This window comes from Falco punctatus, assembly GCF_963210335.1.
Source record: "Falco punctatus genome assembly, chromosome: 4".
NCBI classification, from domain to species: Eukaryota; Metazoa; Chordata; class Aves; order Falconiformes; family Falconidae; genus Falco; species Falco punctatus.
The window spans coordinates 87,587,118-87,610,088 of record NC_137583.1 but is presented as its reverse complement, the minus strand read 5'-3'; the positions used below and the strand labels follow the sequence as shown (position 1 = coordinate 87,610,088).

The following is a 22,971-nucleotide window of genomic DNA, read 5'->3' as shown; positions in this document are numbered from 1 at the left end:
CAGCCAGCTTTCCCCCTAATTTATATACTGAGCATGATGTCATATGGTATGGAATATCACTTTGGCCAGTTTGGGTCAGCTGTTCTGGCTGTGTCTCCTCCCAGCTTCTTGTCCCTGCCAGCCTACTTGCTGGTGGGGTGGTATGAGAAGCTGAAAAGTCCTTGAGTTAGTGTAAACAGTGCTTAGCAACTACTAAAACTTCAATGTGTTATCAACATTATTCTTATCCTAAATCCAAAACACAGCAGTGCACCAGCTACTAAGAAGATTAACTCTATCCCAGCCGGAACCAGGACAGTAAGGGATATGAAAGAGTTCCCAAGACTTCAGCAGAGCTGGGAAAGTCGGTCTCTGAAAACATCCTGCTGTGAGGCAGGGATGGCTCGGGCAGAAAGCTGGTAGAGATGAGCTCTGGCTAAAGGAATGTGTAGGAAACTGCCATGCTGTTATGAAGGTGCTTGTGTTGCATCTGTAATGTGCCTGGCTCTGCTCCATTCAGAGTCACCCTTCTGCAGCTTATACAGAGCTATACAGTCTGTCAGGTACATGAGCAGACACTTCTCTGCAAGTCGCAGACTTAATTGTCGTTGTTCTGATCCATAGTGACTGTGCGATGCTAACTTATTTTTACCCTGCAGCTGGGATGTAGGAACTGAACTCTTACCACCTGACAGCTTAGTTGGAGTGCTGATAAACTAATAGAGTAAAATCGCTTGTGCGTCCTTCTCACTAACAAGAAGGAAAAGTGGGTCTATTACTTTTCCAAAGTATGTGGGGTTGGATTTTTTGACAAGGTACAAAGTGAACACCTGAATTTTATGCATTGAGAGATGATCACGCATTATTAGGTGAAGCCCTGAATAATTCTTTTTAATACGGTAACAGAAGTAAAGTCTGTTCTGTTTGTGGGGAAAGGAGATATAGCAAGTCTTCCTTGATACATGAAACAAATGTGGTGATATCTTCACTGATGTAAACGGGCATATGTGAAACTTACCCCTGTGCTGTCTCTGTGTGTTAAAGTGGTAAGTCAGATGTCACTAGACGGGGTTTATTTTGCAGGGTTTTTTTTTCCATTTGTTATCATTTTTATTCTGATTTTAGTGAAGTCTTGGTAAACCTTGTGTTTTAGATACTGTTTGAGGTTAGGTATTTAATGTATTTTTTGTATTAAAGCTTACAAATGTGATGTTTTGATTTAACAGCATTCCATGCAACTCCTAATACTTATAAACGAAAGAATACAGAAACAGCATTAGATAATAAGCCTTGTGGACCGCACTGTTATCAACATCTGGTAAGATAATTTCATATGTTAGAATTCACTAAGTGCTAGCACTAGCTGCAGTATATTAAGCTACACTTAGTGTAAGAACATGCTGGATCTATGATACTGCATATCCTTGTGGGCTACTCGCAGTCTATGATCTTATCTTCAGTTTGTGTGAAAGAAGTTAACTTTCAATCACCTAAGTAGGAATAGTTTTTAGCTCTTATTAGATGTAGCCTGATATTTGTAGGGAAGAAGGATTATTGCTGCTATTGTGTCTGGTCTTGTCAAAAAACTACAGACTTAGCTGTTTCGCAAGTTGCATCACAAGTAAACATTATAAAGTTTTTTTAGTTTGCTGGAGGCGAATTCCATCCAGTATTTGTGCTGTTAAGAAACAAAGGATGGAAATTAATAAGGTGAAATCCTTAGTAATGTAATTTTGAATCTCCCTCATACATCCCCTGATTTTTTTAATATGAGAAACCATGTAATTTTCCAATTTAAAAGCTTGCTATGTGTTGTCATACCCCTTTCCACTAGAAAACAATTATGAGTGAAAAATTGAGTGATTGATTGCATTTTAAAAAAGTGCAGAATGTGTATTGTTTAAGCGCCACTTACAAGAAGTATTGTATTTTGAAGGATATCCTCTGTGGGAAATTCTCATTCCTTTTCTGTCATCTAGGAAGATAGGAACTTACTATGGAATTATTTTTCCTTTGGTAGCCAAAACAAAAGTATAACTGAAATACCGACATAAGTACTTCATAAGTAAATGCAGATTTTTTTCACGATAGCATCAAAAGTACATATGCTCATGGTTAAAGTACATTTAACTCAAATTTGTGTGTGCATAATTAATTTGTAGAATAATGCAGTTACACAGCATGCAGGTAGAATGTGTTCTTCCTCAGTCCCTGATCATAGGTGAAAACACTTTTTAATTCCTTTACTGAAAATTTGCATGTTTTGTGTTTAGGAAGGTGCAAAGGAATTTGCAGCTGCCTTGACTGCTGAGCGTATAAAGACACCACCAAAGCGCCCAGGTGGCCGCCGAAGGGGAAGGCTTCCAAACAACACCAGCAGACCCAGCACGCCGACAATAAATGTATTGGAATCAAAAGACACAGATAGCGATAGAGAAGCTGGAACTGAAACTGGAGGAGAAAACAATGATAAAGAAGAAGAAGAAAAGAAAGATGAAACATCCAGTTCCTCTGGTAAGGCTAGTCAATGCTTCTTTATTCAATTAGCTGCGGTGCTTGAGAGGATAAAAATAATAAAATAAGCAAAAAGTTGGGCCATGCGATTGTAGAAACCAGGTATTTGGCATGTATGGAACTGAGTGAAAAGACTGAGTAATAATACGAGTTTAATCAAGTAGGACCCTATAAGAAAACTTCCAGATTGTCTAGATTTCTTTATAGAGGTGAGATCATATAATTTCAATAGCTACTGTTACCTAATTTTTACCTTCGTTAAGAGGTATGTGAAAACTGCTGTTTTGTGTGGCACTTAAATAAGAAACAACAAAAACCTGGGATATTTTAACTACAGTTAGTAATTTGCCATTTTTAAGGGCTGTGTAAAGTTTTTGAAACATAGCCTTACATTGACCCATACTCTCAATTTATTACAGAAGCAAATTCTAGGTGTCAAACACCGATAAAGATGAAGCCAAATATTGAGCCCCCAGAGAATGTGGAATGGAGTGGTGCAGAAGCCTCTATGTTTAGAGTTCTTATTGGCACCTACTATGACAACTTCTGTGCAATTGCCAGACTGATTGGGACCAAAACATGCAGGCAGGTAAGAAGGGAATCTACTTACTAGGGATGATAGATAGCATTTTACTTTTAAAACTGAAGTATAGAAATACTAGTATTGATTACCAAAACAGAAAATGAATTCATTTTCTTGGTTTTCCCAAGAATGCTATGATCCAGAATTCATGCCACAAATATATAAAAGTTAGTTTTAAAACTGTTTTTAAATTACATTGACAGGAGGTTTAAATTAGACTATCTGTTCTTAAATGACAAAAATAATCAACTTTTAAATGTATTGAAAAGAGACTATGACTGGATATAATCTGTAAGTTGTTGGTTGGAGGAAATCATACTAACTTAGAAAATGAGCAACCTTCTACTAGTGAGAGATTTATCGTGGATGTATTATGGTATCTCTTGTTAGGTGTATGAGTTTAGAGTAAAGGAATCTAGTATTATTGCTCCAGTCCCTGCTGAAGATGTTGATACTCCTCCCAGAAAGAAGAAAAGGAAACACAGGTAAATCTGTTACTAAATAACCTTAGCATAACAATAAATTGAAGATACAGGGGATAAGAACAGAAAGTATTTTAGAGGAAAAGTCACGCAACTCTTTTCTCCTTTTGCTTCCCAAAGCAAAACTTGCAGCAATAAAACAAAATGGTGGTTTGGTTTCAGACAAAAGTCTTACCACATTGGCAATTATAACCTTCCTCTTCTCTTCCCCTCTCCCTTCTTTTTAACCTCTTTAACAGCCAGATTCTTGTAGGTGTATTGTTGCAAGTCATCAAACTAAGTTTAGATTAGAAATACTCTACACAGCTTGTTATAACATTCAAGATATTGTGGTATAATTTTGTTTACAGCAATAAGCAGTACATTTAAAAATGTTATAATGGGATTCAATAATCGTTATATGGTATTTTGTAAATTAAAAATTATGGGGGTTTTATGGTGAGGTGTATTACATTAAGATTCAGATGACAAGGAAAAATGTAGCAAACTAGTAGGATTGCCTTTTTTTTTTTTCTTTGAGAGGCTGAATGTTTCTTTGTAGCACCCCAGCTTCATTATCAACCAGAACTCCAACTGAAAAAATAGGTTAACAAGTTATTATTTGAAGTGAAGCTACAACGAAGGTCAAAATCAAGCTTTTTGCTGGAGCCACAAAGACCACCTGAAACAATTTCTGTTGAAATTGTAAACTTGGTGGCTACTGTCAGTGAAATGCATTTTTCTTTGAGAATCCTGAGGTTTGAAAATGCAACCCTGCATTGATTATTTTTATTTCCAGGGGTAAAAACATGGGAGGTAAAAAGCTAACTGAAAACTCGTGAGAACATTTCTTTCTGCAAGCAATAAGTACACTTTTTTCCATGAAGTTTCCTATTTCTCCCTTTAGCTTTCCTTATTTTCCCTAAGCTTGTTCTTCCAGTTCTTCTCCCATCAATTCTTGTCTTAGCTTGTCTGTTTATTATTTTCAGGCTTAGTGAAATTCTTGATACTGGCTCAGAGATACTGTTGATGTGGAGTAGAATGTTTCTGCTTTGTAGCATAGAGGCAGCTGATGTGAGCTAGGAAAAGATTCAGCCAGCATCTGGAAGAGATTCTGTTTTCAGCAAAACTATTGATTTAATGCTCTAGGGACAGTTTTTGAGTTTTGGGGCATTTCATGGGCTTGTGTGTTTGAATCTGGAGTTAGTAGCCATAGTGCAAGTTTGGAATATGCATTTGGGAATTAGCTTGCCTTCAGATTCTTGCAAATAGCTATGAAAATGATGCCTCTACATCTGTTTGAAAAGAGCAACTATAAGACTCAAATGCATTTTGAAGCTGAAGTGGATTGTGTGGTTACCAGGCTGACACTGTTTTGGAGGAGTTTGAGACTTTTTTTTTTTTTGATTGAGTAGGTTTTTTTTCCCCAAGTAAATAAAATCACATATCATTTTATGGGGTTTCTTGATGTTTTGTTCTTACTAGTTGCCAATATAAAAACTTTTATGCTAGCCATTTAGTTCTGAAATGCCTTTTAATTCTTTTAACTCTCACTGAAGGAAGGAGATGATTTTTTTTAATTTGATTTCACAGAATATGTGGCAATCAAGCTGTCTCCATTCTTCTATGTGCAGTAGGCTTTTAAGACAGGAAAACCTTTTAGCCCGCCTACATACTACTGTAATCTGAGCACTCCCTAAAGATGTCCTACAACTAGCAATTGGGAAAACCACCTGGAAGTCTTTTCTTATATTTCTTTGAGTTGAATTTGTTTACTCCTGGAGTAAATTCAGCCCTAGAGCCAGGAAGGCCCTTCTGTCCTGTTTGCGCTTTTCCATTGTGAACCTGGTCCACAGGTTTTCTGTGTGTATGTGTGGCAAACAGCCTTTGAGCAAAAGCAGCACTCACGCCAGAGAAGAGCAGCAGCAGAAGGCTGCTTTTAATGCCCTCGTGTAACTGATTTGATAGCAGATTTGCTTAAAAGACTTTACCTATTTCCCATGCAATCTTGGTGCCCATAGTATCATTTAGGTTGGAAAAGACCTTTAAGGTTAAGATCAACTGTTAATCGAGGACTGCCAAGTCCACCACTAAACAGTGTCCCTAAGCACCACATTTATGCATTTTTTTGAACACCTTCAGGAATGTTGATTCCACCACCTCCCTGGGCAGCCTGTCCCAGTGCTTGAGAACCCTTTCAGTGAAGAAATGTCTCTTAATGTCCAATCTAAACCTCCCCTGATGCAATTTGAGGTTGTTTCCTCTTGTTCTGTCGCTTGTTACCTGGGAGAAGGGACCACCCCCCCTGCCTACAGCCCCTGTCAGGCAGTTGTAAAGAGCGAGAAGGTCCCCCCTGAGCTGCCTTCTCTCCAGGCTGAATCGCCCCAGCCCCTTCCCCAGACCCCTGCCCGTCTCTGGACAAGCTCCAGCCCCTCGGTGTCTTTCTTGCAGTGAGGGGCCCAGCACCGAACACAGGATTCCAGGAGCAGCCCCACCAGTGCTGCTTACAGGGGGATGGGCACTGCCCTGGCCCTGCTGGCCACGCTGTTTCTGTTACAGGCCAGGATGCTGCTGGCCACCCCCCAGGCCCTTTCCCACCAGCAGCTCCCCAGCCCCTGCCCCCCACCTGCAGCTCCTGGGGCTGGTGTGACCCAGGGCAGGGCCCAGCACCAAGCCCTTGTGACCCTCACGCCACTGGCCTCGGCCCCTCGGCCTGGCCTGCCCAGCCCCTGCAGAGCCCCCTACCCCCCAGCAGATCAACGCTCCTGCCCAGCTTGGTGTCCTCTGCCAACTGATGGAGGGTGCGCTCCATCCCCTCGTCTGCACCGTCGGTGAAGATGTTGATCAGGACTGGCCCTGCCACCGAGCCCTGGGGACACCCCCTGTGCCCGGCGCCAGTGGGATGTAGCTCCATTCCCCACTGCGCTCTGGGCTCGGCCCTCCAGGCAGCTCCTAACCCCGTGCAGAGTGCCCTGGCCTGGCCAGGAGCAGCCAGGTTCTCCAGGAGATGCTGTGGGAGATGGTGTCAGTGCCCAGGTAGACACTGCCTCGTCCACTGGGTGGGTCATCTTGTTGTAGAAGGAGATCAGGTTCATCAGGCAGGGCCTGGCATTCATAAACCTGTCCTGGCTGGGCCTGACCCCCAGCTGTCCTGCACATGCCTCGTGATGGCACTCAGGGTGATCTGCTCCATAACCTTCCCCGGCACCAAGGTCAGGCTGACAGGGCTGCAGCTCCCTGGATCCTCCTCCAGCCCTTCTTGTTGTTGAGCGTCACACTGGCTAACCTCCAGTCTGCTGGGACCTCCCCGGTTAACCAGAACTGCTGATAAATGATGGAAAGGGGCTTGGCAAGCTCCTCCGCCAGCTCGGTGGGTGGGTCCCATTCTGCTCCATAGGTTTGTGCACTTCTAAGTGGTTTAGCAAGTCACTGTTTTCTCCTGGACTATGAGCTGGTTGCTCAGTATGCCTGTATTGAACAGCTTATGTGGCTCTGCCTAGAGTTCTGGGTGCCTTTTTATAGGGATTTAAAGTTTTACTGTTACCAGGCAAAAGGTGCAGCTGAGGCATTGACATGGATTGTTATGTCCCAACTGGTTGGAAGGCTGTGTCTTAGAGTGGCAGGGAGGCTGTGGATAAAATAGGATTTAGGAGACTGAAGAGAAGTCTTTGAGTGATGCCAGAAATATCAATCACTACAAAGACTTAACTACATATATTGACATAATTGGCACGTATTTTGAATTTCAGTGCTGTTTCTGGTAGCAGAGTATCCCTGTGCAGAGAAAGAAATGTGAGTGTAGCTTTTTCCAAAGAATGTGTTTCTGCTGCCTGATGATAGTAGCGCCTCCTTAAAACTCTGGCAAAACCTAGTAGGTTGTTAGCAGAGAAGAACAATATTTTTGACAGCTCTGATCGTAATGCTTCTGGAAACACTTGTTTTCTAAGCTGGCTATCCTGCAGATGTCAGCAGCCAGATGTACAAATCCACCTGCTTGGAAATCTGCTACTGACTTTTCAATTTGCTTTTTTTTTGTTGTTTTGTTTTGTTTTTTATGAAGCTTCAAGTTGTGAGGGCTTTCTCAGCTTTCTGTCTTTTCATTACCTTTGCTTCTTGGTGCATGGTACCACATCTTGCCTCTTGTTTCTGGTTAAGATAGCAGATTATAGGGCAGATAGATCAATTAGTCCACCTTTAGTATGATACTCATTCAGGCTTCAGCTTTCTGCATTAATTTGCCGTGCTTTGTGGCAGTTTTTGAAAGTTACAAGCCGATGAATGTACTACTTAATTGTGCTAATCAAACCTTCTGTTGAACTGGTCAGTGTTGGCAGCTTACTTCATGGTGTTTTCTGTCATTCACCACAATTCATGCTTGTACTTGATGTCTCCAGCTCCTTTCTTGCTAGGTTCTCTCCCTCCTGTGAGACCACTCTCTGTTACAAGAGTGGCTAAGCCTTTGCCACGTGTGGCAACGTGTTCAATTCTCTATTTGTTTTGAGTTGTTAGTATTAATGTTTTATTGATGGTGGCAATCTTTGTCATATTCAGGTAACCTTGTCTATACTTTCCCATGGAAACCAAGAAGTCTCAGCTGGCAACTAGTCAGCAAGTGGCATTTTACTTTTAAAGTATTAAGATAGTGCTTACCTGGGGCGTGGGGGAGAAATCATACTAATTGCTAATGAAATGATGTTTGAAGAAGTCTGTCCACAGAAAGCTTTTAAGGGGTTGGTATGCCAGGTCTTACTGTCTTGGGCTGACAGACAAACTTCTGTGAAAGAGCCGTTCAAAAATACGGTATGTGTTACATTTGCTGAATACCAGCCAGACAAAAAAGAAAAGCAGTTTGATGTGCCTTACAGTAGTATAAGTCAAAACTGTTTTCCTTCTTTCAGTTATATAGGAACTGTCTTCAAAGAGTCAGCATCTCATAATTCATAAATAAATGTTGGTAGCCTTTTTTTCTAGAAAGAGTCATACTTAATAGGAACGTTATCTATTCATTATAGCGCTCTGTAACACTGATAGTCTTTGGGCTTGTTCCTTTCCCTCAGCCTCAGTTACCTGGACAAGCCTGCTTCTGTGGGCTCCTAACCTGTGGGGGTTCCGAGCTGGCTGTTGAGCACTTCAGTCTGACTTAAGTTAGAAAGCTTTGAAAGGGCAATTGCACAAAGAACCTTGTTTACACAAAGTGGTTGTATGTGGTGGTGGGGCCAGCACATCATTCAGTTAAAGTAGAAGTTGATATCATGCTTTTATGAAAGAAGTAGCAGTTAAAAACTTCTATTTAAGTAGTTACAGCAGGAGATACATATTTCTGAGTGTTGTATTCACTGAAAGGCAGGATAGCTTTCTAAGTGTCCTGTGCTGGGGATTTTTGAGTATAGTGTTCACCAGTATTTTGGACTGCTAAGTACATCTGCCCAGAAAATGAGGTTGCTAGGTGCAGCTAGCAGTGTATTCTTTGGCCAGGGAATGAGGCTTCTCCCATATTCTCTTAACATTGCTAGATCATACACTAAGAAAGCCCAAGAAGTATAAGCTTTCTAAATTTCTTACAGTTTGTTCACTGAAATTCAAGTGCTAACTAAAATGCATAGATTTGAAGTAAAACTAAACCCACTGATTTTTCCTTTTAATTTTAAGGCTACTGAAATTTAAGTCTGGTTTTCTTTTTTGGTACCAAAGGTCAAGACAGGTGTTTTTGCTCAATTGTGTGTGACACAGCTTTTCAAGGATTAGTAGACATTTCCTGCACAAAGAACTTGCAATCTGACATGGATACAAAATAAAAGGGGTAATTGTAACTTGCAAGAACTTTATAGTGAGTTATGTTACCATAACCAAAAGCATGATGTTATTAAAAACAAACAAAAACCAACAACCAACCACACAACAAAAACACTGTTTCCTGCAAATGGAGTGCTTAGCAAAGCTAATGGGGAAAAAGGACGCTGGAGGAAAACCCTAAGGACATGAAGGCGTACAGACTTTGAAGTAGAAGGGAAGAGGCTTAGCACAGTACCAGCGGGCAGAACAAACTGGGAAAAGTCCACCCAACCAGAAGAAATCTGAGGCCGCATCAATGTGGCTGTGCCAGACAGATGCGATCCCTGCTCTTATACACTTGGGAGCTCAGCACATGAAGGTTGTTACCTGGCTGTGATCTCTGGGAAGCCACCAATGTGGTACAATGTGACAGACCTTCACTCCCCCATTTAGACATGTTCCTCCCCATCTGCAATTCCACATCCTTCCTTCCAATGCTGCTGCTGCCTGCTTAGAAGTAGCTCCAGCAGCCTCCTCTTTGCAGGTTTTCTTTCAAGGCCATCTGCATTTAAGCATCTCTTTAGCCTGGGCTGGAGGCGGGGGGGGGCTACTCACCTGTACAATTCTGGGACTAGCGGAATCGTATGTGGAGGGGGAGGGAGCAGCCGGTGGAGCGTCGATCTTGTCAGCTGCAGGAGCCTGGGACAGGGTGGTTCTGCTGCAGCCACTTCTGGTTGGTGTGCAGCTCGCAGGTGTTCACAGTACCAGCAGCTTTCCCGTTTTCATTCAAGTGTGGGTGCAGCTCCCTTTCCCAGCCCACTGCAGGAGGAGTTCCTGTCAACCTTTTTGTGTTTGTTTTGTGTTTTTGCAGGTTGTGGGCTGCTCATTGCAGAAAGATACAGCTGAAAAAGGGTTAGCATCTTTCCATTCAATTTATGTCCTGAATTTTTAAGATCCTACTATTGCATTTTTGGTTTTGTTTTTTGGGGTTTTGGGTTCTTTTTCTTCCTAATGTTAGGCCATTATATACATTTCATGGGGAGCTACAGATTGTAGGGGGAATAAAAAGAAAAAAAGTAAGCTCTCATTACAGATATTGTAGGGACAAAAAGGTACCGTTTGGTTTATGTAACTCAAAGAACTCCATATAATTCAATGAAAAGGGGAGGGGGCTGAATTTGCAATCTTTTCAATATGGCCTCATTGAAGTACAGATAAAAATGTTACTAACAGTAGAAGCCGCAGTAAAAAGCGGCATTTATTTTTTTTAAAAAAAACAGTTTATTTTAGAAATAGTTATCTGAAAATTTGTTGAGAGTGGTTGGGACTTCTAGCAACATAAATAATTGATGAGTTTGTGTGTGTTTCTCCTTTTTTGGTTGCTGATTGCTAACTTGAGCATTTTTACAAATACATGCAAACACAACACAAGCTCAGGAGTATTAACAGCATGTGTAATTTACATAGCACTGAATTCTCCTAGCTGCTCTTTAGGTAAAGCTCTAAACTTGCCCCCAATAGTCCCTCCTTGCCTATAAAACATTAGCATTGTCTGTATTGGAAAATTGATTTGGGAAAGCACAGTGGTATAATGACCAGGTGTTATTTTGCCAGTCTATCTGTTTGAAAGTTGGCTGTTGCTCCAGGGTAAGAATTACATTGGGTATTTGAGCAAATTTACTTTGCTGAATAATCTCAGTGTTATTCTAGAACACGTTCACATAGGGAATTATACCATTGTAGTTTCGTATTTCAGTTTTCCACAGTAAACACTTTTCAGCTCCGATTCCTTGAAGCAGCTGAGTAATGGGAAGAATGAAGTGCACTAGGATGCAGGCAACTAATGGTGACAAACACCTAACTAACGTTACAGTTCTGGTTTGGTGTCTTGATTTTAACCCCACTCATCATAGGTTTGGGGGGTTTTTTGTTCGGTTTTGGGGTTTTCTTAGTTAAATGACTAAAAGGGCATTTGTGCTTCAAAGAGTGAAGGGAACTGCATCTTGTTTGTTTGCACCTTTCAACTTTACATAATGTTGCTATTTTTATTCAGATGGGTCATCGAATCATGTTTACAACTATCAGCCATGTGATCATCCACGTCAGCCTTGTGATAGCTCATGCCCATGTGTAATTGCTCAAAACTTCTGTGAGAAGTTTTGTCAGTGCAGCTCAGAATGTAAGTAAAACATTTAAAAGCTATCTATAAATTCCCTTCACTGCCCCAACCTCTAACTCTGTGCTAGCAGTCTGTGTACTGCAGGCATTGTCCGCAGGAGCAGCAAATTGTGTCAAATGGTGTGAGAAGGGAGCACATGCTCAGTTTAATTTGTTCCTCTTAATGAGCCATCGAATGAAGGCAGAAATAGTCTGCAGGCTTAAAATTGAGGAAGACTAAAGTAAAATCAGGGAAGGAAAGAATTTACAGTACTTCCGAATGTCTTAGATATCAGTGGCTATAGTTTGGGGTTTTTTTCATATTCTGATCTGCTATAATTTGCACAGGCTTAATTTTACAATGTACTTCTTTCATAATTGCCCTTTCTGTTTTCCATCTATTCCATTGTAGGCCAAAACAGGTTTCCTGGATGTCGTTGTAAAGCACAATGCAACACTAAGCAGTGTCCGTGTTACCTAGCTGTACGTGAATGTGATCCAGATCTCTGCTTAACATGTGGAGCAGCTGACCACTGGGACAGCAAAAATGTTTCTTGCAAGAACTGCAGCATTCAGAGAGGATCCAAAAAAGTATGTAGCTAGCTGTACAACTACATGCCTCTTGCCTTGGTTTTGAGGTGTTTTTTATATTTTCATGCCGGAGAATGGAATTTCTTTGTCTTCATGCTGTCAAACAGGAAAAGAAAAACAAAAGGGAGGTAGCTGTCACTTAGGTTAGCATGCTTCTGTGCTGCTCTTAAGCTCTGTGTACATTTCATCATGTACCGATTCGTGGTTTCAGTGTGACACTGCAACAGATTATCTCCTTTTCCCTGTGCAGGTTTTGCTTGTAACTTGCAAATAGGCTGCTGTTTTAAAGTGATAACTCATCAGTCTTTCCCTGGATCAGCATAAGGAAGTTTAGCTGAGACACAGATACTGGCTATTTCTTTCTTCAGTGTTTGATTCTAACATGCAAACTTTGTATACCATCTACTGAAAACAGTGCAAAAGTCCATCCAGCTCCGTTGAATAAATAAACCAGTAAAGTTTATTTCTGCTCCAGACCATCTTTTCACAAACTTGTTCAGTCAAATACTGAGCTGATCAGTAGGGGGCTCCTGTCTGCAGACCTTTCCAGTTTGAAGGCCTTAGTGCATATGTCTTCATGTAACACCTTTGTTTCAAGGTTAGACTAGTACTTTTACTGGTTTTCAAGTATTTTACATGTTTTTTCTTTCACGTACAATTCTGATCCACAAGCTGTAATTTTAGTGTGCATTTGATAATTAGAAGAATCCATGTTTGCCTTCTCTCCTGGAGTCCCGGCATACATTTCATTAAGTGATACAATTAAAAAAAAAATGAAAAAAAACCTAAATCCAAGCCAGGCATGTCTAAACTTTCTGCATTTTTTTTTTTTTTTTCCTCTCCCACAGCACTTGCTCTTGGCACCTTCAGATGTGGCAGGCTGGGGAATTTTCATCAAAGATCCTGTACAGAAGAATGAATTCATCTCTGAATACTGTGGTGAGGTAAGGGTGGAGAACAGTTGTTATGTGTGAGCTTAATTGGTGAGGCTGCATCTTGGCTAGGGACCAAGGGATTGTCTCGCTCGGTATCATGCTTAGTCAGAGAGAGGTGATTGAAGTACACAGGCGCTGCTGTTGGAGGCCCCAGACCCAGAGGCCAGGCAGTTGAAATGTCACCAGAAATTTGACATAGGTTCTTGTGAGAATGAGAGGCTGGAATGTCAGTTTTTCTCTTGGATGTAATTTCAGTTCAGACGTGGCAGAGATTGTGTGCAAAATCATTTAGTATAGTGCTACAATTCAGTGGGCACTTTCACCAAATTATGTTCTATAGTAATAAAACCCCGAATCAGGTATGCAGTCTTGATCTTGACATGAGAAGTGATTCTTGCTTTCCTTCTGCTCTGCAAGAACTTATTTGTGCTAAGAACAAACCATGGTGGTTTGATAAGTGCAGAATGCTTGCTGAAAACAGTACTTTATGTTTGGTAATACTTTCGGTCCCAGAGAATAGAAAAATCCACATTTCTCTCAGAATGTCTACGTTTTTTGACCTTAAGCTGCTACGGTTACAAAGGGGAAGAGGTGGTCAGTTTTACAAGTACTATTTCTTTCAGATTATTTCTCAGGATGAGGCAGACAGAAGAGGAAAAGTATACGACAAATACATGTGCAGCTTTCTGTTTAACTTGAATAACGGTATGTATGTATTGGCCACAACCCTTGCCGCATAAGTAAAAATACATATGGTTGCTATTTTGTTCAGCACGGTTCTTTTGCAGGCAGCAGGTAACGCTGAGAAATTTTTTTCTTTCGCCTATCTTTTCTGAGCAGTGCATGGATTCCTAATATTGATGGCCAGTTACCCCCCAGCAGATGCCAGTCTGCTGGCAGTGGTAGTGGTAATAGGTAGTGGTGACGCAGCTTATTACGCAAGCTAACTAGACAAGATGAGTAGAAGTAGAATTTCATGGAGTAAAATTACAGGAAAGCATTAAGTAGCCTAAAGAATTTAAAAGGTTTGCTAGGTGTTGTCTGAAAGAATTTTACTGTGACTTAACCATCGTAACTTACTGCTAATTTATTTTGTGTCAGGGGCGGGGGGTGGGGTGGGGGGGAAGACACACAGATAGGTGGCATGTGGCTACACCACTTGAAGTGAAAAGTACAGGCTGCAGTGCATGAAGTGTGAAATACCAGAAAATACTTGAAAGGAGGGGAAAAAAGCTGCTTTTTTTCAATGTTGACTTAGCATATTTATGGTACTTGTTCTTATGGAATAAATGTAGAGAAGCTTCAAATGAGAAACTAAGGTAGTGCCCCTGTGGCAGGAGATAAATGGAAAGCACAGCAGGAGTATCTGGTATCTTGCAGAACAATAAAGCTGTTGTAGGATGATGTGCCAGTACTTCCATGTGCGAAGCTTGCAGTTATCTTTTCCAGCTGCTAAAATCCAAGCACAGCAGGTATTGAACACAAAAATTTGTTTGTAGGTGACCTATCCATCACATGTGGGTTTTGTTTGGTTTTTTTCCCCCCCTTAGATTTTGTGGTTGATGCAACACGCAAGGGCAACAAAATTAGGTTTGCAAACCATTCAGTAAATCCCAACTGCTATGCAAAAGGTAAGTTTTAAATTTACTTGCTTTTAGCAATGTGTGAAATGTTGTGGGATACTTATTTAGAATACACGTTTTACCAGTATTTGTGTTAACATATGTTTTGAATTTCTTTAAAACAGTTATGATGGTGAATGGTGATCACAGAATAGGAATATTTGCTAAAAGAGCCATTCAGACTGGTGAAGAACTGTTTTTTGACTACAGGTTGGTGGATGGATTTTTGTAATTTCTTCCTATTGCAGACTGGATTAGCTTTCAGTATTTCTGTCCAGCTCAAGATTAATTATTGTGCCTGCCTCCTTACAGCCTCAGGTCTCGGCAGCTGAGAAGCAGTCCCTGGCGCTTTTTTTTTTTTTTTTTTTTTTTTTTTAAGCCAGACACCATAGTTAAGACTGACTTGAGCAAACCAACTGGTTAAGAACCTTACAAAATTGCAACAGCAGCTGGTATACAGAAAAGTTTAGTGACAGGTGGGGACAGACCTGCACAACTTTTCCAGGCAGACCCACGTATTAAACTTTCTCTGGTAGGTTTCCTAGGTACCAATAAAGGTCATCTCTCCCATCATTCAGAAATGGACAAGAATTAGTCTTGTGTAAGATTGTGTTCATACTTCCTTCTAAAATCATCTCACTTGGAGAAAACCCAGCTGAGCAGCGATGCTGCTGAGTAAGCCAACCTTGAGAAATGCAGCTGCTTTCCACTAGCTCAAATGAACTTTAGCATTGTGAGATTCAAGGCAAAAAAAAAAATAAAATGTAGAATTTTAGTAGTTTGTTCCCTTTTGGTCAGACTTCTCCAAAAGCAGTTTCTTAGATGGTCAGCATTGTTCTGCATCTGCAAACTCCCACAAGGAATACATGCCCCAGCTGGTGAGGAAACTATGGGAGATCTAAATATGATGGTATTCCAGGCTGTGGTGCTGTTCTGTTAGGTCAGAACAACAAAGCAGAAGTGTTCAGTGTTACTGGTTTTTATTTTTGGTCTTATTTTTTAATTTCAGATATAGCCAAGCTGATGCCCTCAAGTATGTGGGCATTGAAAGAGAAATGGAAATCCCTTGACACCAGCTACCTCTTCTTTTAAACAAACAGCTGCCTTATCTTCAGGAATTTCTAGTACTGTGGGCAATTTTAGAAAAATTAAAATGATGCAATTTGAAATTCTGTATTTGCAAAGTACTGTAACAGTAATTTATAGTAACAAATTTAAAAAAAAAAAACAACTTTTTATTGCCTTCTCACCAGCTGCAAAGTGTTTTGTACCTATGAACTTTTGCAATAATGTGGTGTGGTACATTTTTCAACCTTGAATAAAGGATACTTGAACTTCTTCATTTTTACTGGAGCAGAGTTGGAATTTTGTGTCAGTCGGTTGAGGAAGCAAAGGCAACTCCATACTTGTCTGTCTTCTCTTGCTTCAGGTCACATTTAAAATTAATATGAAGATGTAAACAGTGTAGGAGACATCAGTCAGGCTGACTGGGGAATTTCAGCACAGAGCACCGCAGTGAAATAGTCACGGTCTTGCAGTTTTCATGCACCCTCGGCATGAAGCTACACTCACGTTCTCTGAAGTGATGGCTGCAGTTCAGAAACTTCTCCAGTTGCTCTTGGTTACCTCTTGTCACAATAGTGACTGCAGTTAATTTTTTTTAAAGCTTTTCTGTACTTAGAAACTAAGTCTCTGGGTCTGTCTAGTACCGGTAGATGCATTAAAAGGAGGCAAAAAGGGTCCCAGAATGGCTGATTTGTGATTCCTGGGACAAACCCTACAGATCTGTCGTATGAGGTTGGCTTCTGCCTGCCTGTTAATCTCTTCACTCTTGTTCAGCAGTGTGGACATAACACAGCTGAAGACCCACTTCCATCACCTGATGGGGAACCAGCAGCGGTATTCCAGTAAACTGGAACCCTCAAGTGCAGCTTCTGTGAATAATGAATGCAACAATAATTTCGCATACATTTATCTCCTGCATCTCATTTCTCTGTAAGCAACCACTGTTTTGCTTATTGGGCCAGTTGTTAGGTCTTCCTACAAATTCTCTCTATATAAGTTTTTATCCAAAATAGTTTAGATGGCAGCTGGTTGTCCGGGTATTGCACAGGGCTGCCATGTGCTTATTTCCAGCGTGCCAGGGGAGCATGAGCCCGCTGCTCAATGGAGCGGGGTGCTCTGGAACAGGGCTGGGGAGGGAGGGCAGGCACGGGGCAGGGACACCACTGCAAAACCCATTTCAAGAAATCTCTCAGTAATGAGTGTGTAACCTTCTACACTGAGGCAGCTCCAGCTCCCTGGACCTGTTGAGCAAGAGCCCAAGCAGCGGCGCCTGCTTCCACACTCAAGTACTGCAGTCAGCTGCCATCTTGCTCTCCAGTGGCCTGAGTAAGAACTAAGAATTTATACCCCTCATCTTACTCATGAGAAAAAAAAGTAGTCCTTAAGTCAAAACTTATTAAACTGATTTTCTCCCTGCTTGGGTAAAGCATGGCTCTTGTCCAAAGCTGTATTGACAGCAGATGGGTTTGAAAAACAAAGCTCTGGAAGCACCAGCACCGAATGCAATGGGGCTTTAACCTGCGGCAGGTGAAGTCAAGGAAGGCTCCGAGGGGCCGCTTAGAGCCGGTTCTTGCTGGCTGCCTGCACACAAATGCCCTTCACCCTGCTCCTCTGTTACTGTACCACTCCTGCATCACAAATCTAGCACCAAACCTCCTGCAAGAAGGGTTCACAAAAGCGAAACAGCATCTTTTAAAAAAAGCGCGCAACCAAAAAGCCAGCAGAAAAAGCATCACAAACTCTATTCTGAATTTCCAAAAGCAATCTGAAAATTGAACAGCGAGATGCCTCTATTTCCCATGCTGGCAGTCTGAAGGGCAATTAAAGTTCCTTCCAAACATGAACAGCAAACATGCAAAATCTCAGGTGGGGATGAGACTTTTTTCCCCCATTTTCCACACCAGTTTGGGTCACATCTAATACTGCTCCATCATTTAATTATTTTTAAACCCAGACATTTTTGTAGGTCAGAGCTCAATTCTAACCATGCAAAATTAGCTTTCCTCAGAAAAACACAGTATCAACACAAAACTTGGCTCCCTTTTCTTCGTGCCGGAACAAACACTGAACAAATCACAAATTCTAAGGGAAAAAAGGGTTTGGCTGCAGAAATTAAGTTCTTTTCACCATCAAGAATAGAAAAAATAAATTACCAAATCTCAGACCTGTAGGGACAGTAGCGTTTTGCTTGTAGCACGTGGAAAGCTCATAGTCATCACATGTATATAACAAACACAAAACATTGTGAGAAGAATGGAATGAAGCCTGGTTGATCAATATACATGTAGGAACACTCCAAAATATTTTAATTCCCAGCACAGGTTGCATTTAAAGGGAATTAATCTTTAGGAACACACTCAATTTTCTGTTCCAGTCAAAGAAATGGGCAGCCTAAACCTTATTTATTCAGGGCAGCATTCAGGCAAGCGTGATGCATTTTGCAGCACACCAAACAGTATCAGAAAGTGCTACGACTTAGATGACCAAGCATTGCCACATCCATTCTAAGTAGTTTCTGTTCTGCGTATCTTGTGAAATCATCACAACTTTTCAAAGCACAGACATTTCCTCTTAAAAAAAGAAGTAACATGCACATTTGATGATAGAGGACAATTCATTTCTTCAGAGAACAAAATGTGCTTAAATCACCAGAAAACAGGGAAAAGGAGGAAAAGCAAAACGAATTTCTATAGCTTTCATAACCATTATACCTTTTATTTACATTTAGAAAGATAAGTCATGAAACTTAAAACAATAAAACCAAATGCAACTTGTACAGAAATCTTTTAATTTTTTTTTTTATTTATCACACATTAAAAAATGAAACACACTATACAAATGGTTTTTCATAGCAGATTACACATGGGTCCATTCAGACTCGCTCTCAAAGTGCTGCCAACATTTATAAGTGCTGCCTGTGATAGCAGCTGTTTATCATATAGCCAATGTATTGATTTAAATGCAGTAGCATGCAACCCTTAAAGGAGAAGGGTTTGATTCCTTTCTGTTCTTAAATTAGGTTAAATGGCATTGGTGTCCATATTTACATACTTGAAATGTATCAATCCTGAGCAGTTCTGATGTAAATCTGAGACTGGCTGATGGGAGTCCTGGTCTCAGTTATTAAAAAGGGAGGTCCAAATGGCAGCAGGGTGGCTGCTATGAAGTTCCGTTGCTTTCATTCTTTCCATCACATACCTATTTGCTGAGTGTCACACAGTCAAGTAATTGCTAATAAAAATGTTAAGCCAAGTAACTGTAGGTGTCCTTCTCACCATCTACGCGTTCCAAGTACTCTTTCTCAATCAGAATGTCGATGCATTTCTGTGGGGGAAACAAACAGAAGCGGTGGGACGCTGGCAGAAAAGCCCTCTCTGCTTGCTACAAGATTTGCACAATTTTGGCCACCGCGTTTCCTGCCAAGCAGAGCACAGGAGTAGGCGATGGGCACAAACCACGGCACTTTGCTCTCCTGTTTCTGACCACATCCCAAGCAGATGACGTTGCTGAGTCACTACATGGAATTACTTGGTGCCATTCCAGGGTAGTGACTGGGAGAGCTGAGCAACTGCAGAGTCAGGCAGCAAATAAAGAGTTGAGCTAAGATGCAGAGTGCTTACTGTCATGTTACTAACACTAGCAGCCGCAGTAACTTGCTCCCCGTTTCATGGCCTACCTGCCCCCCCCCCCCCCCCCCCCCCCCCAGCCAGCACTGGTCTGTACTGCAGCTGCTCTCCACTGCCTGGTTTTTGCCATGCCTGTCCCCCTTGGTTGCGGATGTAAAAAGCATCCGTGAGACACCACACAAACTGATAAGGAAACCATAATTAAATGCAATGCCCCCCTCCCCACTGTCTTTATTTTAGAAGAGATCCGGCAATTGTCACATTAAGCTGTGGCGCTCCCACAGCTGGCAGAGCAGGAACAAGAGGTAAGCCTGGAGCAAAGAGTGCCATAAGCCAGTACTGATGTGAAAAGACGCAATCAAGCTACTATTTTACCACTGCCAACAACCTGAAACATGCACATTACCATAAAAGAAATAAAGTATTTCTTGTTAGAATGCATCCTTCTTATTTACAACTCCAAAAACCTATCCTTACCCACCCCATCTCCTCAGCTTTCCTTTCTAATTAAGCGTGTATTGTGCCTGTATATATCTTCCCCACCTCCTGGCATACAGGTTCAGAGACTTGGTTCTCACATACCTTAATTACTGGAACTCGTGGCTTAAACCTTGAAGACAGCTGTGTTAGCACTTCTCCAAGCAGTTGCTGGTGTTTTAGAACCTTCCTCATTTTCATGATTCTCACGATAGCAGCCTGCACAGCAAAGTCGGAAAGGTGTCCTTAGGAGCAAACTACTTGTCCTTCTGGATAAACCAATTTACTTCCCTAGCAGATCACAGCTGCTAGCGCGGAAGCACCATCACAGCAAACTCGAGTACCAGATGAGGAGAAGCATGCCTACAAATGTCAGCCACTCACTCAGGCTTCTGAGAACCCAAGATTCTGCATAGCCTACAGCCATCAGAAGTGGGTTTGGCACACGGATCTTAAGAACCGCTCTGCTTACAGTAAGTCAAAGTGATCGTACCAACTGGTACCAAGAACAACACAAAACTACTTCTGTAACAGAAGAATGCCTTTATGTATTTAACCCCACTGTGCTGCTCTCTCATTAATACATTTGTATTTCCTTCCCCTGCCCCTTTGCTTCTCAAGTGGATTCCAAACAAACTCCGAAGTTGCTATTTCCTAGGTGTCACTAGTGTTCACCCAGGACAGAGGTCTGGCGAGTGTGTGCATCCATGGAACCCAAACACAAATCAACGTAATGTTAGAACAAACGTGAAGAACAGAGTCCTGACATGCCCTCCTACATTTTCTATTACAGGCTCCAGTCACCTTTAAGAGTATTGTAAACACATTTTTAGCTCCACCACAGTGCACCGCAATGGCATGTTGTCATTTAATAAAAATTAAGAAACCCCCACAGTAAGCTTCAATAAAGGATTACAAAGCTGTAAATCTAAGTTCATAGCACGGCAGCATTCCGCAATACAAGTCACCTGAATCAATAGTTTCCTATCTTCTTCTATATTTTTGTGTGTAGTCTCTTGCTCCTGCTTCTGTTCAGTCTTCATTGGCACATTGATGTTAACCCTTAATTTTTTGCTGTAAAGAAAACCAGAAGTTAAAAACCACCAATTCCCCTGTCTAAAAACCAAATCAAACAAGCAAAAAAACCCCTTGAACAAAACCCAGATCCAAAATAAAAGCCATGCCACCACAATGACCTTACAACAAAAGGGGACTTTGGCACTTCTGAAAATCTTAAGGCAATCTTGTTCAAGCTTAAAAATAAACACAAAACGCAACCAACCAAAAAACCAAAATACCTTTTTGGTGGTTGTTCGTAAATCCAACCTAGGGATCTGTTAGGTCAAGTCAGTGCTGTACAATTAACACTGTACTTGAAACATTCGTATGTTTAGTAAAAAGCATCCAGTCAGTAAAGGGGACAAAGCAGGTGGAAATGGAATCACCTTTCTGATTTACAGATCTGATTCTGACCCTAATGTGCAGGAATCAAGTCTGTAAAAATGAATCCTGCCCTTGGTGCGCTCCCCAGCACCCACGGTTGCGACTGCTCTCAAGATAAGGTGCTGTGTCACAAGCAGGGAACAAGCCTCGGCACCGGGGAGCACAGGGAGCGCCCAACCTGGCCGCTGCACTGGAGAGAGCATCTATTGGTTATTTAGCGTAGTCTCGTGCATCGCCAATTGGGAACCACTGAGCCGTACAATGGCTGTTTCCATCACTGCATTAATGTAACTGATGATGAATTAAACCTTTAATTATTGGTCAAGGAGGGAAGAAAGCAGATAAAGAGTGAGGTACAGGGAAAGATTTTTAAATGCTTCCTTCACTTGAGATCTTATCTTCAGGAAGTACTGAACTCCCAACTGAATTTATGTGGGTTTACATCTATGCTCTGGTAAGCGTGAGAAAAAGTCCCTGCAGTACTGCAAACAGCTTAAAATACAGAAACATTGAAAGCAACACTGGTTAAAGTAGGTAATAAAACCTACCAAAAATCACGTTGATTAAGTGTTCAAATCACTGTACACACTGAAGTTCTAAAATGAACCTGCTGATCCTCTCATGTTCTCTCTAGTCAGCTATTTCAGACTCTGACCTACACTAGTGACTGTACACTACTGTAACCTTACAGAATATAACGTATTTTACTGAGCACGTACAAGTCATGCACCTCAGTACAAAACAGCTCAATTTCTTACCAGAAATACATCATGAAAGAATTCCACAAGACTCAAGAAACAAAGAAAGGACATGTGAAAGGATGTCCAGGCCTTGACAAGACTTTATGACCAAGTCAAAGTCAGCTGGAATTTATCCATCCCCTCTACTTGCCAACCCTCTCCTTTAAAGCATGTTGGATCTATATTTGAATTGGCACTGGAACCCTGGAGCTTTCATCCCAGGTATATTAGGTTTTACCCAGATTTTGAAAGTGGAGGAGGATGCTACCCATTATACACAAGTGATGTATGCTCCTGAAGTTTTTCCTTACTTTTTATAACCGAGATACAGTTTTATTAAGGTATCTGGTTTTAACTCCACCTCATCAACATTTGCATTTTCATCTTCCAAAACCTGCAAGAAATAAATAAAATAAATAAATATTCATTAATACATTTTGCTGAATGTTAAGCAGGTCATAAAAAACCAAGAGTACTTACGAGCAATTTCGATTTCAACAGTATCTGTAGAACTTGTGCCAAGATATCCTACAAAATTACAGAAAATATTATCAGTGCAGAGAGACAGCACCTTTCTCCAACTTAAAACACTTCAACAAGAACACACATATTTAGACTAAGAAGTAGCGAGTGCAGAACACTGCCAAGTAAGTGGGTAAAAAGAGCAGTAAAAATTTAAGTTTGCCAAAATAAAATGTAATAAGGTCCTTTTTGGGCATTAGGACATACTCTCCTTGTGGTCAGTCAAAAAACATCTAATTCTTTAGAAAGACTAATTCCAAACAACAGATCTTTCCATTTACTGTTTTAGTAGATTTGTAAGTGTAAGAAATATTTTTTCCCAAACCATGCCAATACAGATACCGTGGCAAGCTTAAACCTCAGAAAGCAAGCACCCTTTGCTTCCTGATCAACATGTTTTTCTGTCCTTGCTCACACCATGGATCTGTCTTGGTTACTCTTGCTGGTCGGTCACCCAGTGGCTACATTACTCTCTGTGTCCGTG

At 41.2% G+C, this 22,971-nt stretch overlaps 2 protein-coding genes across 11 annotated transcripts in view; one reads left to right on the top strand and one right to left on the bottom strand.

Annotated features, from left to right (window-relative positions):
• EZH2 (enhancer of zeste 2 polycomb repressive complex 2 subunit) overlaps nucleotides 1–15,967 on the top strand; it is a 52,415-nt gene extending 36,448 nt beyond the window's left edge. For all 10 annotated transcript variants that reach the window (XM_080386073.1, XM_080386081.1, XM_080386079.1 and 7 more), the window contains 12 exons: nucleotides 1,206–1,297; nucleotides 2,253–2,493; nucleotides 2,913–3,082; nucleotides 3,467–3,561; nucleotides 10,181–10,221; nucleotides 11,363–11,488; nucleotides 11,879–12,057; nucleotides 12,906–13,001; nucleotides 13,616–13,697; nucleotides 14,543–14,623; nucleotides 14,740–14,824; nucleotides 15,624–15,967. In XM_080386073.1, the coding sequence (XP_080242199.1) occupies nucleotides 1,206–1,297; nucleotides 2,253–2,493; nucleotides 2,913–3,082; nucleotides 3,467–3,561; nucleotides 10,181–10,221; nucleotides 11,363–11,488; nucleotides 11,879–12,057; nucleotides 12,906–13,001; nucleotides 13,616–13,697; nucleotides 14,543–14,623; nucleotides 14,740–14,824; nucleotides 15,624–15,684 (1,349 nt within the window). In that variant the 3' untranslated portion in view covers nucleotides 15,685–15,967. The remainder of the gene's footprint in view (nucleotides 1–1,205; nucleotides 1,298–2,252; nucleotides 2,494–2,912; nucleotides 3,083–3,466; nucleotides 3,562–10,180; nucleotides 10,222–11,362; nucleotides 11,489–11,878; nucleotides 12,058–12,905; nucleotides 13,002–13,615; nucleotides 13,698–14,542; nucleotides 14,624–14,739; nucleotides 14,825–15,623) is intronic.
• A 2,477-nt stretch (nucleotides 15,968–18,444) lies between these two features.
• The window catches only part of CUL1 (cullin 1), a 53,899-nt gene continuing 49,372 nt past the window's right edge, over nucleotides 18,445–22,971 (bottom strand). The window contains exons 18-22 of the mRNA XM_080386082.1: nucleotides 22,446–22,493; nucleotides 22,277–22,359; nucleotides 20,751–20,856; nucleotides 19,888–20,001; nucleotides 18,445–19,003 (exon numbers count right to left, since the gene is read on the bottom strand). Of these exons, the coding sequence (XP_080242208.1) occupies nucleotides 18,923–19,003; nucleotides 19,888–20,001; nucleotides 20,751–20,856; nucleotides 22,277–22,359; nucleotides 22,446–22,493 (432 nt within the window). The 3' untranslated portion in view covers nucleotides 18,445–18,922. The remainder of the gene's footprint in view (nucleotides 19,004–19,887; nucleotides 20,002–20,750; nucleotides 20,857–22,276; nucleotides 22,360–22,445; nucleotides 22,494–22,971) is intronic.